The 13,904-nt window shown below is 40.4% G+C and overlaps 1 protein-coding gene across 10 annotated transcripts in view; it reads left to right on the forward strand.

Annotated features, from left to right (window-relative positions):
* FMNL2 (formin like 2) overlaps positions 1-13,904 on the forward strand; it is a 303,439-nt gene that overhangs the window by 160,620 nt on the left and 128,915 nt on the right. For all 10 annotated transcript variants that reach the window (XM_081261219.1, XM_081261221.1, XM_081261223.1 and 7 more), the window contains exon 2: positions 596-679. In XM_081261219.1, the coding sequence (XP_081117345.1) occupies positions 596-679 (84 nt within the window). The remainder of the gene's footprint in view (positions 1-595; positions 680-13,904) is intronic.

A 13,904-nucleotide genomic window follows, 5' to 3' on the forward strand; every position in this document is an offset into this window, starting at 1 on the left:
TGAGGACATTTCATTTAGCTCTGGGTTAGTCTCTCATCTGCAAACTCAACTTCATACACCAGTGTAGCTGACCTAAGAATTAAGGTCGCTAATATTTACATGTCTTGAAGGACAGAAAACAATTCTGTTGTCATTTTCAAAAATTCATTTTTTACTCCTTGTTCATCAAAGTGAGTAAAAAGTTGATGCTATTGGTGGTTCTGGTCATTTGAGTTTTCTTTTAGAGCTTTCTGTGTCTGGTGGCACCATAGTGCTTTAAGAAGAAATTGAGAAGTTACCTTCTGTACAACCACTCCTATCTTTTTTGTTGAGTCCAAAGGGAGCTGATGTGATATGAAGAAACAAAGCATCACCTTTGCTGGAATGCAAGTCTGATGGTTAAGAGCAGACCATCTCACAGGACTTCAGAGCTTCCTTCCGCCGTCAAACCAATTTGATATTTAATAACTTCTGCAGGGTGTTTTAACTGAATCAGTTACTACTGGGAAATGAAAGTCTGTCACTGAAGGGCCACAGTGAAGTCTTTGCTCTGCCTACCTGTTATTTACTGACAGACCTTTTTCCTTTTTTTTTTTTTTTTTTTTTTTTTTTACAGAATGCTATGAACCTACCTCCTGACAAAGCCAGGTTACTGCGTCAATATGACAATGAGAAAAAATGGGAACTGATTTGTGACCAGGTAAGAAACAGTTATGCTTTTATCAAGAAAATAAGCGATGATGCCAATATTCTACATTAAAACCAAAATCTTATGGGGGAAAAAAAAGCCAGAAGAGACCACAGTTCTCTCCTGTACACACTGGACTTTTCCCAGGTGATGCATGGTTTTCTAGTTTTTGATTCCTTACCTTCCTGTTTCTTATCACCAAAGGAGAAGCTAAAAAACGACTTCTTTTTTCATTATTTTAATTCTCTCATTTATTTGTTTTTGGAATTGTTTTTGAACCCAGGGTTGCTTTACTACTGAGCTACATTGCCAGCCCTTATTATATTTTATTTTGAGGCAGGGTCTCTCTAAGTTCCTGAGGCCGGCCTTAAACTTGCCATTCTCCTGTATCAACCTCTTGAGTCACTGTGATTCAGGTGTGTGCCGCTGGGCACCCAGTTCTCATTTATTTTTAAATATTTTGCAGTTTGATGTTCAGGGAAAGCTGGTCAAGTGGGCAACCGAATTCAGATGATCTCTTTCTCTTTCTCAGTTTATGCTGCTCGAATTGTATGGGTCCTCTAAGTTTTTTGCCTTCATATTTCTGTAAATTGATGGATGTGAAAAGGTGAATTGTTTATAAAGAAACATTATTTAGACTGATAAAACTATTTCAGATTTTAGCCATTATCTAGGTATTCTTGTTTAATCATTACCACATTATACAAAATTTGGACTCTATAGAGGAATGTAAAATATAACATAGGCAGTGACATTCTTCCTTTGCCTTTCCCCTCCAAATTTTAGTCCTTTATTAAAGACTCATTGGTAAGACTTAGAAGTCTCTCCTTTAATTTTTTTTTTTTGTTTTTGTTTTTTAAAGCAAGATCACTTTCTAAAGCGGGGTAAGCCTAATGCTGAGGGGATAAAGTGTGGCAAGGGATGAGAGGGATTTTCTGTCAGTCATAGGCAGAGAGTCCCTCTTCCCTAGAAAGTAGATGCCTACAGTTCACATAAAGCTTCTGAAGCATGCCTGGGAACTTGGTTTACCTTAGTTCTTAAAGACAAAACAACCAACAGCCAACCAGTAAAGGGATGGTGATAAAATCGCCCTCTTCCCTCCATGCTGTGCATGAGCACCCAGAGTAGGCAGTAGCTGAAGAGGAAGATGCTGATGCAGAAGAAACAATCTGTGAAACCTAGCTCTATTTGAGACTTGGTATCTATTGAGTGTTATCTAAACCTGTTATTGCAAGTAAGGTGATTTTTATAATAGTAAAAAGATCATAGATATAATTAATATTAGAGAAATGTAATCACATAAATAAGGGAAGTATAAGGGGGGAGTGAAAAAGTCTCAAGTATGGCCACCTATGAGAGTGAAGGAGTGCAGTGGCAAATGTAGGCTGCTTCCCCATGGTCCTCTGTGGGCCTTGCGAGGGGCAAACCTCTCTCTCCCTCCCTTTCACAGACGCATTCACCTGCTCCTTTCTGTCTTTATTGAATTATTAATTTTTACATCCCTAGTGCCAGAAAGGGATGATGGAAAGCTCCTAACAGCTGCATTCTTTTCTCAGACCAAAAATATCTTCATAGGGTTGATGCTCGGCTTTAGGGGTTCTTAAGGCTAAGGAAGGAGCAGTCGGGTATCTAAGTTTCTGATTTTCAAATCCTCAAGTCCACGTTGTTATTGCCCTTAAATGTCACTATGCCAGGGCATGGAGAACTTTTCTACTTCATCTGTTCCTCTTTGACAGTCCTGTTGCATGTTAGAGGCTCCACACTGAAGTGACTTTGTCAGCTCTGAGGCATCATTTGTTAATAATAGTTAAAGAATAACAATTATTTATTGCAAATAGCCAGGATTTAGTAAGCAAGTTATCTTAAGGTCTTTGTGTTTAGTATTCTTTTTTTTTTCTTTTTTTTATTGTTGGTTGTTCAAAACATTACATAGTTCTTGACATATCATATTTCAGTTTGATTCAAGTGGGTTATGAACTCCCATTTTTACCCTGTATACAGATTGCTGTATCACATCAGTTACACTTCCATTGATTTACAAATTGCCTTTCTAGTGTCTGATGTATTCTGCTCTCTATCCTATTCTCTACTATCCCCCCTCCCCTCCCCTCCCCTCCCTTCCCCTCCCCTCCCCATTTCTCTCTCTACCCCCTCTACTGTAAATCATTTCTTCCACTTGTATTATTCTTCTCTTACCCCTCATTTCCTCTTATATGTAATTTTGTAAAACCCTGAGGATCACCTTCCATTTCCATGCGATTTCCCTTCTCACTCCCTTTCCCTCCCACCTCTCATCCCTGTTTAATGCTAATCTTCTTCTCAAGCTCTTCATCCCTATGAAGAATGGATCTTTTTGGTCCCAGATTAGACTTTGTATAGTGGAAAACAAAGAGAAAACAGTAGAAGAAGGTGAGATCCTACCAGCATCTTTAAGGGATACTATAGCATTAATTATATACTGACTATTAGAAAATAAATTAAATACAGAATCTTTAAACATCATAAAAGCTTGTAATACTGCATTAAGCTCTACCTTTTGAGCTGATTGTTTGGGTACTAAAAATGTAAAAGTTTGATCAGGAGTAACTACTGCTGCTGTACCATTGTTTGACCCATCAGTGAATATATTTGGAGCATTTATGATAGGAGTTTTTCTTGTCATTTTTGGAAAAACTACAGGATGCTTAGACCAAAAAGACAACAAAGGATTAGATGGTAAGTGATTATCAAATGAAACACTAGTTTTACATATGATTATTGCCCAAGTATTTAACTCATTAGCTAACTCATCAATTTGATCCATAGTATATGGAGTGATAATTTTATTGGGAGAAATCCCAAACACTCCCTTAGCTGCTTTTATTCCTTTGAGTATTAATTGTCCTACAGCCTCAGGATATCTAGTAAGAATAGTGTTAGGAGAATAAGATAAATGTATCCACAATAATGGACCTTCCTGCCAAAATACTCCTGTAGGAATATTTTTTGTTGGTAGTACAATAAATAATAAAGGCAAACTTATATCAATTCTATCCAAATGCATATTTTCCATATACGTTTCAATGATTTTTAATGTTTTTCTTGCTTTAGGCGTTAACATGCGGGGTGAATTTGGATCTGATGGACCTTTTAGAATATCAAATAAAGGTCCTAACTCTCCTGTTGGTATGCCTAGATAAGGCCTTATCTAATTTATGTCTCCCAATAATTTTTGAAAGTCATTAAGTGATTTGAGTTGATCTACTCGTATTTGAATTTTTGGTGGACGGACCATGGTTGAGGATAATAGAACTCCTAAATAATTAATTGGAAGATTTAATTGTACTTTATCTATTGCTATCTCTAGATTATAATTTTTCAATAAGTTTGTAAGTGTGGCATAACATTCTAGCAATGTGTTTTTATCTTTATGTGCCAATAACACATCATCCATATAGTGAAATATTTGTAGTTCAGGATTTTGGTTTCTAAGTGGCTGGATTGCTTTATTAACATAAATTTGACACATAGTTGGGCTGTTAGCCATCCCTTGAGGGAGTACTTTCCATTCATATCTCTGATCAGGACCTTCATCATTCAGTGCAGGGATAGTAAATGCAAAATGTGGACTATCCTCGGGATGAATTGGAATTGAAAAGAAACAATCTTTAATATCTATAGCTAAAATATGCCAGGTTTTTGGTAAAGCAGACAATTGAGGAATCCCTGATTGAGTAGGTCCCATAATAACCATCTCATTATTAATGGCTCTTAAATCTTGTAATAATCTCCATTTACCAGATTTCTTTTTAATGACAAAAATGAGAGTATTATGGGGGGATACGGAAGGTTGTATATGTCCTTCCGCTAATTGTTGTTTGACCAAGTCATGGGCTACTTGTATCTTTTCTTTAGTCAGGGGCCACTGAGGAACCCACATTGGTCTTTCTGATTTCCAAGTAATTTTGATTGTCTCAGTGGCCTTTTTTGAAAACCCAATTCATGTCTATTTATTTCTTGATCTATTTGAATAGGTGCTGTCATACCTTGTTCTTGTTCTCTTAATCTTTTTTCTTTCCTAAAGCCTTGTTTAGCCCTAGTAGTGGGCACGTTAGGATTGATGTTATTTGTTAATGTCAATCCTAATTGATCTAGGACATTTTGTCCCCATAAATTTACAGGGAGATGATCCAATACATAGGGCTGTATAGTTCCTTCACATCCTTCAGGATCCCTCCAATCTAATACCATAGCACTTCTATGGGGATTTGTTGTTACTCCTAGGCCTCGAAGCGTTTGAGTGGCTTGTTGTAATGGCCAATGTTCTGGCCATTCTTGACGAGATATTATGCTGAGGTCAGCACCTGTGTTTAGCAGCCCATTAAAGTCATGTCCTTGAATATTTAATTTTAGCATTGGGCGAGAATCTAAATTTAAAGACAGCATAGCCCAATCTACACCTGTGGAGCCTAATCCCTTGGAACCTCTTTCTACATTACAACTGGAAAATTTATCATGCAGGCTGGGTATTATTAATAACTGTGCTATTCTATCTCCTGGTGAAATTACTGATATACCTCTTGGAGAACTAGCTATAATTTTTATTTCACCCTCATAATCGGGATCAATTACCCCAGGATTTATCATAAGTCCTTTTAGTGTAGAAGAACTGCGTCCCAATAATAAGCCTACTGTTCCCTGGGGAAGAGGTCCTTTTACTCCTGTGGGAATGATTTGAATTCCCATCTCTGGGGTTAGTACTGCTCTGGCAGAGGCGCAGATGTCCAGCCTTGCGTTCCCTCTAGTTTGTCTGATGAGGGATTTAATGGATAATGCGTCCTGGGCACTACCTTGATGGTGCTGTTGGGTTCCTCCATTGCCCCATATATTTGTGGTTTTGGGCCCCGGGGCATTGGGCCTTCTAGTCCGTTTTTTGGCAATGGAGTCTGATACCTTTCTCCACGATATCGTGGGTAAACACTTGGTCCTTGTCTGTTTTTTGATAACGGAATACCCTCTATGGTGGTTTGAGAACGGCATTCATTAGCCCAATGTTTCCCTCTATGGCATCGTGGGCAAATACCCGGTATTTTATTCCTTTGATATCCAGCTTTGTTAAACCCTCCTCTTATGGGGCAACTCCTTTTAAAATGTCCTGTTTGATTACAATTATAGCATGTTTTTGGCCTGGCATCTAAAGCCTGTTGTACTGCTGCTAAGACTTGTCCTTGTTCATTAATGTCTTTACATAATTTAATATATGTGTTTAAATCTTCATGTTTCCATGGTTTAATGATCTCTCTGCAGCAACGATTTGTTTGGTCATAAGCCAGTTGTTTTATAAATGGCATTACCTGTTCTGTATTACCAAATATCCTAGAGGCTGACTGAATAAGTCTATCTACAAATTCAGCGTAAGGTTCATTAGTTCCTTGTATTACCTTAGATAATTGACCTTGTAAGTCTCCATGCCCCTGTAAAGTTTTCCATGCCCTAACTGCATCTACAGCAATTTGTGCGTATACGCTAGGGTCATATTCAATTTGTTGTCTTTGATCCTCATATGGTCCCTTTCCCAATAGCATGTCCATATTTCTTTGAGGATAACCAGCTTCTGCATTTCGCCTAGCTGTCTCCATGCAAAATTCCTCATTGGCAACCTTCCATAACAAATATTGTCCTCCGTTTAGCACAGATCGACACATGTTAGCCCAATTTGCTGGTGTCATGTCCAAGTTGGTAACAGATTCGACCATGCTTATTGTGAAGGGAGCTTGCGGCCCATAGGTCGTTATAGCCTCCTTTAATTGCTTTATTGTTTTGAAATCTAAAGCACGGTGAATTCGTTGCCCTCCTGCCTGCTCAAGTACAGGGCATGCTAATCTTTGGGGTCCTGCCTCAGAATTCCGTCCATCAACTACGGGAGTTGAGGGCCTCTCAGCGGTAGATGGAGCTGTTGGTTGAGTTACGCCCTCTGGTGATAGAACGGAGTTAGTAGCAACCTCCTGTTGTAATTCTCCACCTGATGGCTGCTTTTTCTCTAAGCTTGCTTTCTTTAAATTCTCCTCTGTCTGACTAGCTTGAGAGACCTTCTCTTTTGCTTGACTTAGCGTTTTTTCTACCATAGTCTGGACCTCTAACAATTTACTTAGCAGTTTTTCGGTTTGTTTTTTACTGGATTCTAATCTACTATAAAGGTAATGTAACCCAATAAGATAGGATAAAACAAAGCCGAAACAGAATGAAACAAAAACGGAACAGACAATGGTTGTATCAATTTTCTCTTTCTCAGGGCCGAATAACTTCAAACCTTGAGCCAACCATTTTTCCCAGTTCGCCTGAGAAAATTCTAGGGCTAGGGAGCTTGAAATAAAAACAAAATAAATCAAAACAAGAACACATTGTTTTTCTAAATGTTCACCCATTCTGTCGCCTTCCCTCAGGGGCGAGCAGTTTTACTCACCTCTAAGTTTCAGGCGTTCCCCGTACGGGCCACCAAATACCGCAGTCTTGGCTGGGCACAGAATCACGAGCCACTCAAGCAGGAACAAAACTTTATTTTGAAAAAGCCGCCAACACTTTCAGCGCCAGCAAGCAAAAAACCGGTCCTCCCACGCGGGCGTCTAACCGGCACCGCCGTCTCCCGGAACCCGGGGTCCCCCGGACCTCCCCCGGAATTTCCTCCTACTATCCTTCCCCAACCAATGGGAACTCTCCATGAGTCCCCGTAACATGAGTCCAGTAGTAGGCCAAGGTGAACAGCAGGAGCCCAATTTGCATATGAATGTAAATCTTAGCATAATAATACCTCAGTGGCTAGCTGGCTTTACAACCAAAGGTGCCATACATCATATATTTTGCTTGTGGCTCCTAGCACCTATCCTGTCCTTGGTTACTCCCCTTATATCAAAACAGTCATTAGGCATTTGTTTTTTAAGGATTGGCTAGCTTCACTTAGCATAATCTGCTCTAATGCCATCCATTTCCCTCCAAATTCTATGATTTTGTCATTTTTTAATGCAGAGTAATACTCCATTGTGTATAAATGCCACATTTTTTTTATCCACTCATCTATTGAAGGGCATCTAGGTTGGTTCCACAATCTTGCTATTGTGAATTGTGCTGCTATGAACATCGATGTAGCAGTGTCCCTGTAGCATGCTCTTATTGGGTCTTTAGGGAATAGACCAAGAAGGGGAATAGCTGGGTCAAATGGTTGTTCCATTCCCAGCTTTCCAAGAAATCTCCATACTGCTTTCCAAATTGGCTGCACCAATTTGCAGTCCCACCAACAATGAACAAGTGTACCCTTTTGCCCGCACCCTGTCCAGCACTTGTTGTTGTTGGACTTCATAATGGCTGCCAATCTTACTGGAGTGAGATGGTATCTTAGGGTGGTTTTGATTTGCATTTCTCTGACTGCTAGCGATGGTGAGCATTTTTTCATGTACTTATTATTGATTGTATGTCCTCCTCTGAGAAGTGTCTGTTCAGGTCCTTGGCCCATTTGTTGATTTGGTTATTTGTTATCTTATTGTCTAATTTTTTGAGTTCTTTGTATACTCTGGATATTAGGGCTCTATCTGAAGTGTGTGGAGTAAAGATTTGTTCCCAGGATGTAGGTTCCCTGTTTACCTCTCTTATTGTTTCTTTTGCTGAGAAAAAAACTTTTTAGTTTGAGTAAGTCCCATTTGTTGATTCTAGTTGTTAACTCTTGTGCTATGGTTGTCCTATTGAGGAATTTGGAGCCCGACCCCACAGTATGTAGATCATAGCCAACTTTTTCTTCTATCAGACGCTGTGTCTCTGATTTAATATCAAGCTCCTTGATCCATTATGAGTTAACTTTTGTGCATGGCGAGAGAAAGGGATTCAGTTTCATTTTGATGCAAATAGATTTCCAGTTTTCCAATGGATTTCCAGTTTTCCCACCACCATTTGTTGAAGATGCTATCCTTCCTCCATTGCATGCTTTTAGCCCCTTTATCAAATATAAGATAGTTGTAGTTTTGTGGATTGGTTACTGTGTCCTCTATTCTGTACCATTGGTCCACCCGCCTGTTTTGGTACCAGTACCATGCTGTTTTTGTTACTATTGCTCTGTAGTATAGTTTGAAGTCTGGTATCGCTATACCGCCTGATTCACACTTCCTGCTTAGCATTGTTTTTGCTATTCTGGGTCTCTTATTATTCCATATGAATTTCATGATTGTCTAATCTATTTCTACAAGAAATGCTATTGGGATTTTGATTGGCATTGCATTGAGCTTACAGAGAACTTTTGGTAATATCGCCATTTTGATGATGTTAGTTCTGCCTATCCAAGAACAGGGTATATTTTTCCATCTTCTAAGGTCTTCTTCTATATCTCTCTTTAGGGTTCTGTAGTTTTCATTGTATAAGTCTTTCACCTCTTTTGTTAGGTTGATTCCCAAGTATTTTATTTTTTGGGGGGATATTGTGAATGGAGTAGTTGTCCTCATTTTTCGTTTCAGAGGATTTGTCGCTGATATACAGGAATGCATTTGATTTATGCGTGTTGATTTTATATCCTGCCACTTTGCTGAATTCATTTATTAGCTCTAATAGTTTCTTTGTAGACCCTTTTGGGTCTCCTAGGTATAGAATCATGTCATCTGCAAATAGTGATAATTTAAGCTCTTCTTTTCCAATTTTTATGCCTTTAATTTCTTTCGTCTGTCTAATTGCTCTGGCCAGTGTTTCGAGGACTATGTTGAACAGAAGTGGTGAGAGAGGGCATCCCTGTCTTCTACCAGATCTTAGAGGGAATGCCTTCAATTTTTCTCCATTCAGAATGATGCTGGCCTGTGGCTTATCATAGATTGCTTTTACAATGTTGAGGTATGATCCTGTTATCCCTAATTTTTCTAGAGTTTTGAACATAAAGGGATGCTGTACTTTGTCGAATGCTTTTTCTGCATCTATCGAGATGATCATATGGTTCTTATCTTTAAGTCTATTGATGTGGTGAATAACATTTATTGATTTCCGTATATTGAACCAGCCTTGCATCCCAGGGATAAATCCTACTTGATCATGGTGTATACTTTTTTTGATATGTTTTTGAATCCGATTCGCCAGAATTTTATTGAGGATTTTTGCATCTAGGTTCATTAGAGATGTTGGTCTATAGTTTTCTTTCTTTGAAGTGTCTTTGTTTGGTTTAGGCATCAGGGTGATGTTGGCCTCATAGAATGTATTTGGAAGTTCTCCCTCTTTTTCTATTTCCTGAAATAGCTTGAAAAGTATTGGTGTTAGTTCCTCTTTAAAGTAAAACTCTGCTGTATACCCATCCGGTCCTGGGCTTTTCTTAGTTGGTAGTCTTTTGATGGTTTCTTCTATTTCCTCTATTGTTATTGGTCTGTGTAGGTTGTCTATATCCTCCTGACTCAATCTGGGCAGATCATATGACATAAGAAATTTATCTATGCCTTCACTATCTTCTATTTTATTGGAGTATAAGGATTCAAAATAATTTCTGATTATCTTCTGTATTTCTGAAGTGTCTGTTGTGATATTGCCTTTTTCATCCTGTATGCTAGTAATTTGAGTTCTCTCTCTTCTTCTCTTCTTCTCTTCGTTAGCATGGCTAAGGGTCTGTCAATTTTATTTATTTTTTCAAAGAACCAACTTTTAGTTTTCTCAATTTTTTCAATTGTTTCTTTTGTTTCAATTTCATTAATTTCAGCTCTGATTTTAATTATTTCTTGCCTTCTACTTCTTTTGCTGTTGTTTTGCTCTTCTTTTTCTAGGATTTTGAGATGAAGTATGAGATCATTTATTTGTTGTTTTTTTTTTTTTTTAAGGAATGAACTCCAAGCAATGAATTTTCCTCTTAGAACTGCTTTCAATGTGTCCCATAGATTCCGATATGTTGTGTCTGTGTTTTCATTTAACTCTAAGAAGTTTTTAATTTCCTCTTTGATGTCTTCTAAAACCCATTGATCATTCAGTAACCTATTGTTCATTCTCCAAGTGATGCATGATTTTTCCTTCCTTCTTTTATCGTTGATTTTCAGTTTCATTCCATTATGATCAGATAGGATGCATGGTATTATCTCTACTCCTTTATATTGTCTAAGAGTTGCCCTGTGACATAATATATGATCTATTTTTGAGAAGGATCCATGTGCTGCTGAGAAAAAAGTGTAACTGCTTGATGTTGGGTGGTATATTCTATATATGTCAATTAAGTCTAGGTTATTAATTGTGTTATTGAGTTCTGTAGTTTCCTTATTTAACTTTTGTTTGGAAGATCTGTCCAGTGGTGAGAGAGGTGTGTTCAAGTGTCCCATGATTATTGTATGGTGGTCTGTTAGAATCTTGAACTTGAGAAGAGTTTGCTTGATGAACATAGCTGCACCATTGTTTGGGGCATATATATTTATGATTGTTATGTCTTGTTGGTATATGGTTCCCTTGAGCAGTATGTAGTGTCCCTCTTTATCCCTTTTGATTAACTTTGGCTTGAAATCTATTTTATTAGATATGAGTATGGACATTCCTGCTTGTTTCCGCAGTCCATATGAGTGATATGAGTTTTCCCAACCTTTCACCTTCAGTCTATGTATATCTTTTCCTATCAAATGCGTCTCCTGTAGGCAGCATATTGTTGGGTCTTGTTTTGTGATCCATTCAACTAGCCTGTGTCTCTTAATTGGTGAGTTTAAGCCATTAACATTTAGGGTTATTATTGAGATATGGTTTGTTCTTCCAGCCATATTTGTTTATTAATGTTAGTAAACCTGATTTGTTTTCCTCTTTGATTACTTTCCCCCCTTTACTGTCCTACCTCCCACTGTTGGTTTTCATTGTTATTTTCCATTTCCTTTTCCTGTAATGTTTTGCCAAGGATTTTTTGAAGAGATGGTTTTCTAGCTGCAAATTCTTTTAACTTTTGTTTATCGTGGAAGATTTTAATTTCATCTTCCATCCTGAAGCTTAATTTCGCCGGATACACGATTGTTGGTTGGAACCCATTTTCTTTCAGTGTTTGAAATATGTTATTCCAGGATCTTCTAGTTTTCAGAGTCTGTGTTGAGAGATCAGCTGTTATCCTGATTGGTTTACCCCTAAATGTAATTTGCTTCCTTTCTCTTGTAGCTTTTAAAATTCTCTCCTTATTCTGTATGTTGGGCATCTTCATTATAATGTGTCTAGGTGTGGATCTCTTATGATTTTGCACATTCGGCGTCCTGTAGGCTTCTAGGATTTGGGATTCTGTCTCATTCTTCAAGTCTGGGAAGTTTTCTCATTATTTCATTGAATAGATTGTTTATTCCTTTGGTTTGGAGCTCTTTGCCTTCCTGTATCCCAATGACTCGTAAGTTTGGTCTTTTAATGTTATCCCATATTTCTTGGATGTTCTGCTCGTGGTTTCTTAGCAGTCTTGCTGAGCTGTCTATGTTCTTTTCAAGTTGAAATACTTTGTCTTCATTGTCTGATGTTCTATCTTCTAAGTGATCTACTCTGCTGGTAGTATTCTCAGTTGAGTTTTTAAATTGGTTTATTGCTTCCTGCATTTGTAGGATTTCTATTTGTTTTTTATTACCTCTATCTCCCTGTGAAATTGATCTTTTACTTCCTGTATTTGTTTATGTAGTTCCTTGTCAAAGTGATCTTTCATTGTCTGATTTTGCTGTCTCATGTCTTCCTTGAGACTCCAGATCATCTGAAGCATGTATATCCTGAACTCTTTTTCTGACATTCCATCTGTTGCAGCTATTACCTCTTCTAAAGTTGAGTTGACCTGCATTGCTTGTGGTCCTTTCTTTCCTTGTCTTTTCATACTGCTCGCGTTTCTTTCTGCTTGGTGAAACTGTTGTGTTTTTGAAATTTTACCCCTATATATTTATATTGCTCTTGTATAGTTGGAAAATCTCCCTTGCAGGGCGGGTAGTAGCTGTGCTCCTCCTCTAATTAGGGTGATCTGTCTACCACTCTGGTCGGTCACAGGTCTGCCCACCCTTCGGGCACGGGTGGCGGCTCTGCTCTGCCCGCACTCCAATTGTGGTGACGTAACTACCATGCCCTCGGGTCGTTGGTCCTGATCCGGATGTGGGCGGCGGCTCTGCTCGGCCCCTACTCCAATTGGTGTGACGTGTCTATAATGCTGGCAGGCCTCTAGGCCTGTTCCGCTGGTGGGTCGCATGTCTGCTTACCTTGCGGGCTCGGGCGGCAGTTCTGCTCAGCCCCCACTCCCAATGGGGGTACCTGACTGCCTCTCCAACGGGTCGCTGGGCGCTGGGCCTTTTCCGGACACGGGCGGCGGCTCTGCTCCACCCCTGCTCCAACCAGTGTGACGTGACTGCCTCGGTGCTACGTGTCCACCACGCTGGCAGGCTACCGGGCCTGTCCTGCCAGTGGGACGCAGGTCTGCCTACCTTGCAGGCTCAGACGGCGGCTCTACACAGCCCCTACTCCAAATGGGGTGAGTTGGCTACCACGCCATCGGGTCGCTGGTCCTGTTCTAGGCGTGGGCGGCTACTCTCTTCGGCCCCAGCTGCAGTTGGGGTTTCGTGATACCACGCCAGCGAGTCACTTGGCCTGCTCTGGGCGCAGGCGGCAGCTCCACTCTGCCCCCCTGGCCCCCACAGCACCCAGCAGGACCCGGACCGAGAAGCAGTCATCGCAGGTTCCCCAACCCTGGGCCAAAGCAGCTTTGGGAGCCAGAACCCGGCCTCTCCGATCCTGGCTCATGCTCCGCTAGGAGCAGGCTCCAAGGAGCAACCCCCGCGGGTTCCCCTGCCCCAGGCCAAAGCAACTCCGGGAGCCAGAGCTCGGCCGCTCCAAGCTCTCCGAGCTCGGTGTACGCTCCGCTGGGAGCAGGCTCAAAGACACAGTCCCTGCGGGCTCCCCAGCCCCGGGCCAAAACTGTTCCGGAGTCAGAACCCAGCCGCCCCTAGCTCAGCGCACGCTCCACTTGGAGCTGGCCTCAACACGCAGTCTCCGCAGGTTCCCCAGCCCTGGGCCAAAGCAGCTGCGTGAACCAGAATCCGGCTGCTCAGAGCCTGGCGCATGCCTTGCCAGGAGCGAGCCCCTAGGAGTATTCTCCACTGGTTCTCCAGCCCCGAGCCTGAGCGATCTGTCTGCGAGACGCAGGCAAATACCAGCCTGAAATCACCTGTTCCGTAGCTGAATGAGCTGCGATCAGTAGAAAACAGGGATGATTACCTGTGTTTAGTATTCAAAGCAGCCACACTTATTTTTATTTCCATTTGGCATAGGGGAAAACTGA

The sequence above is a fragment of the Spermophilus citellus genome (genome assembly GCF_964194105.1).
Source record: "Spermophilus citellus genome assembly, chromosome: 11".
Classification (NCBI taxonomy): domain Eukaryota; kingdom Metazoa; phylum Chordata; class Mammalia; order Rodentia; family Sciuridae; genus Spermophilus; species Spermophilus citellus.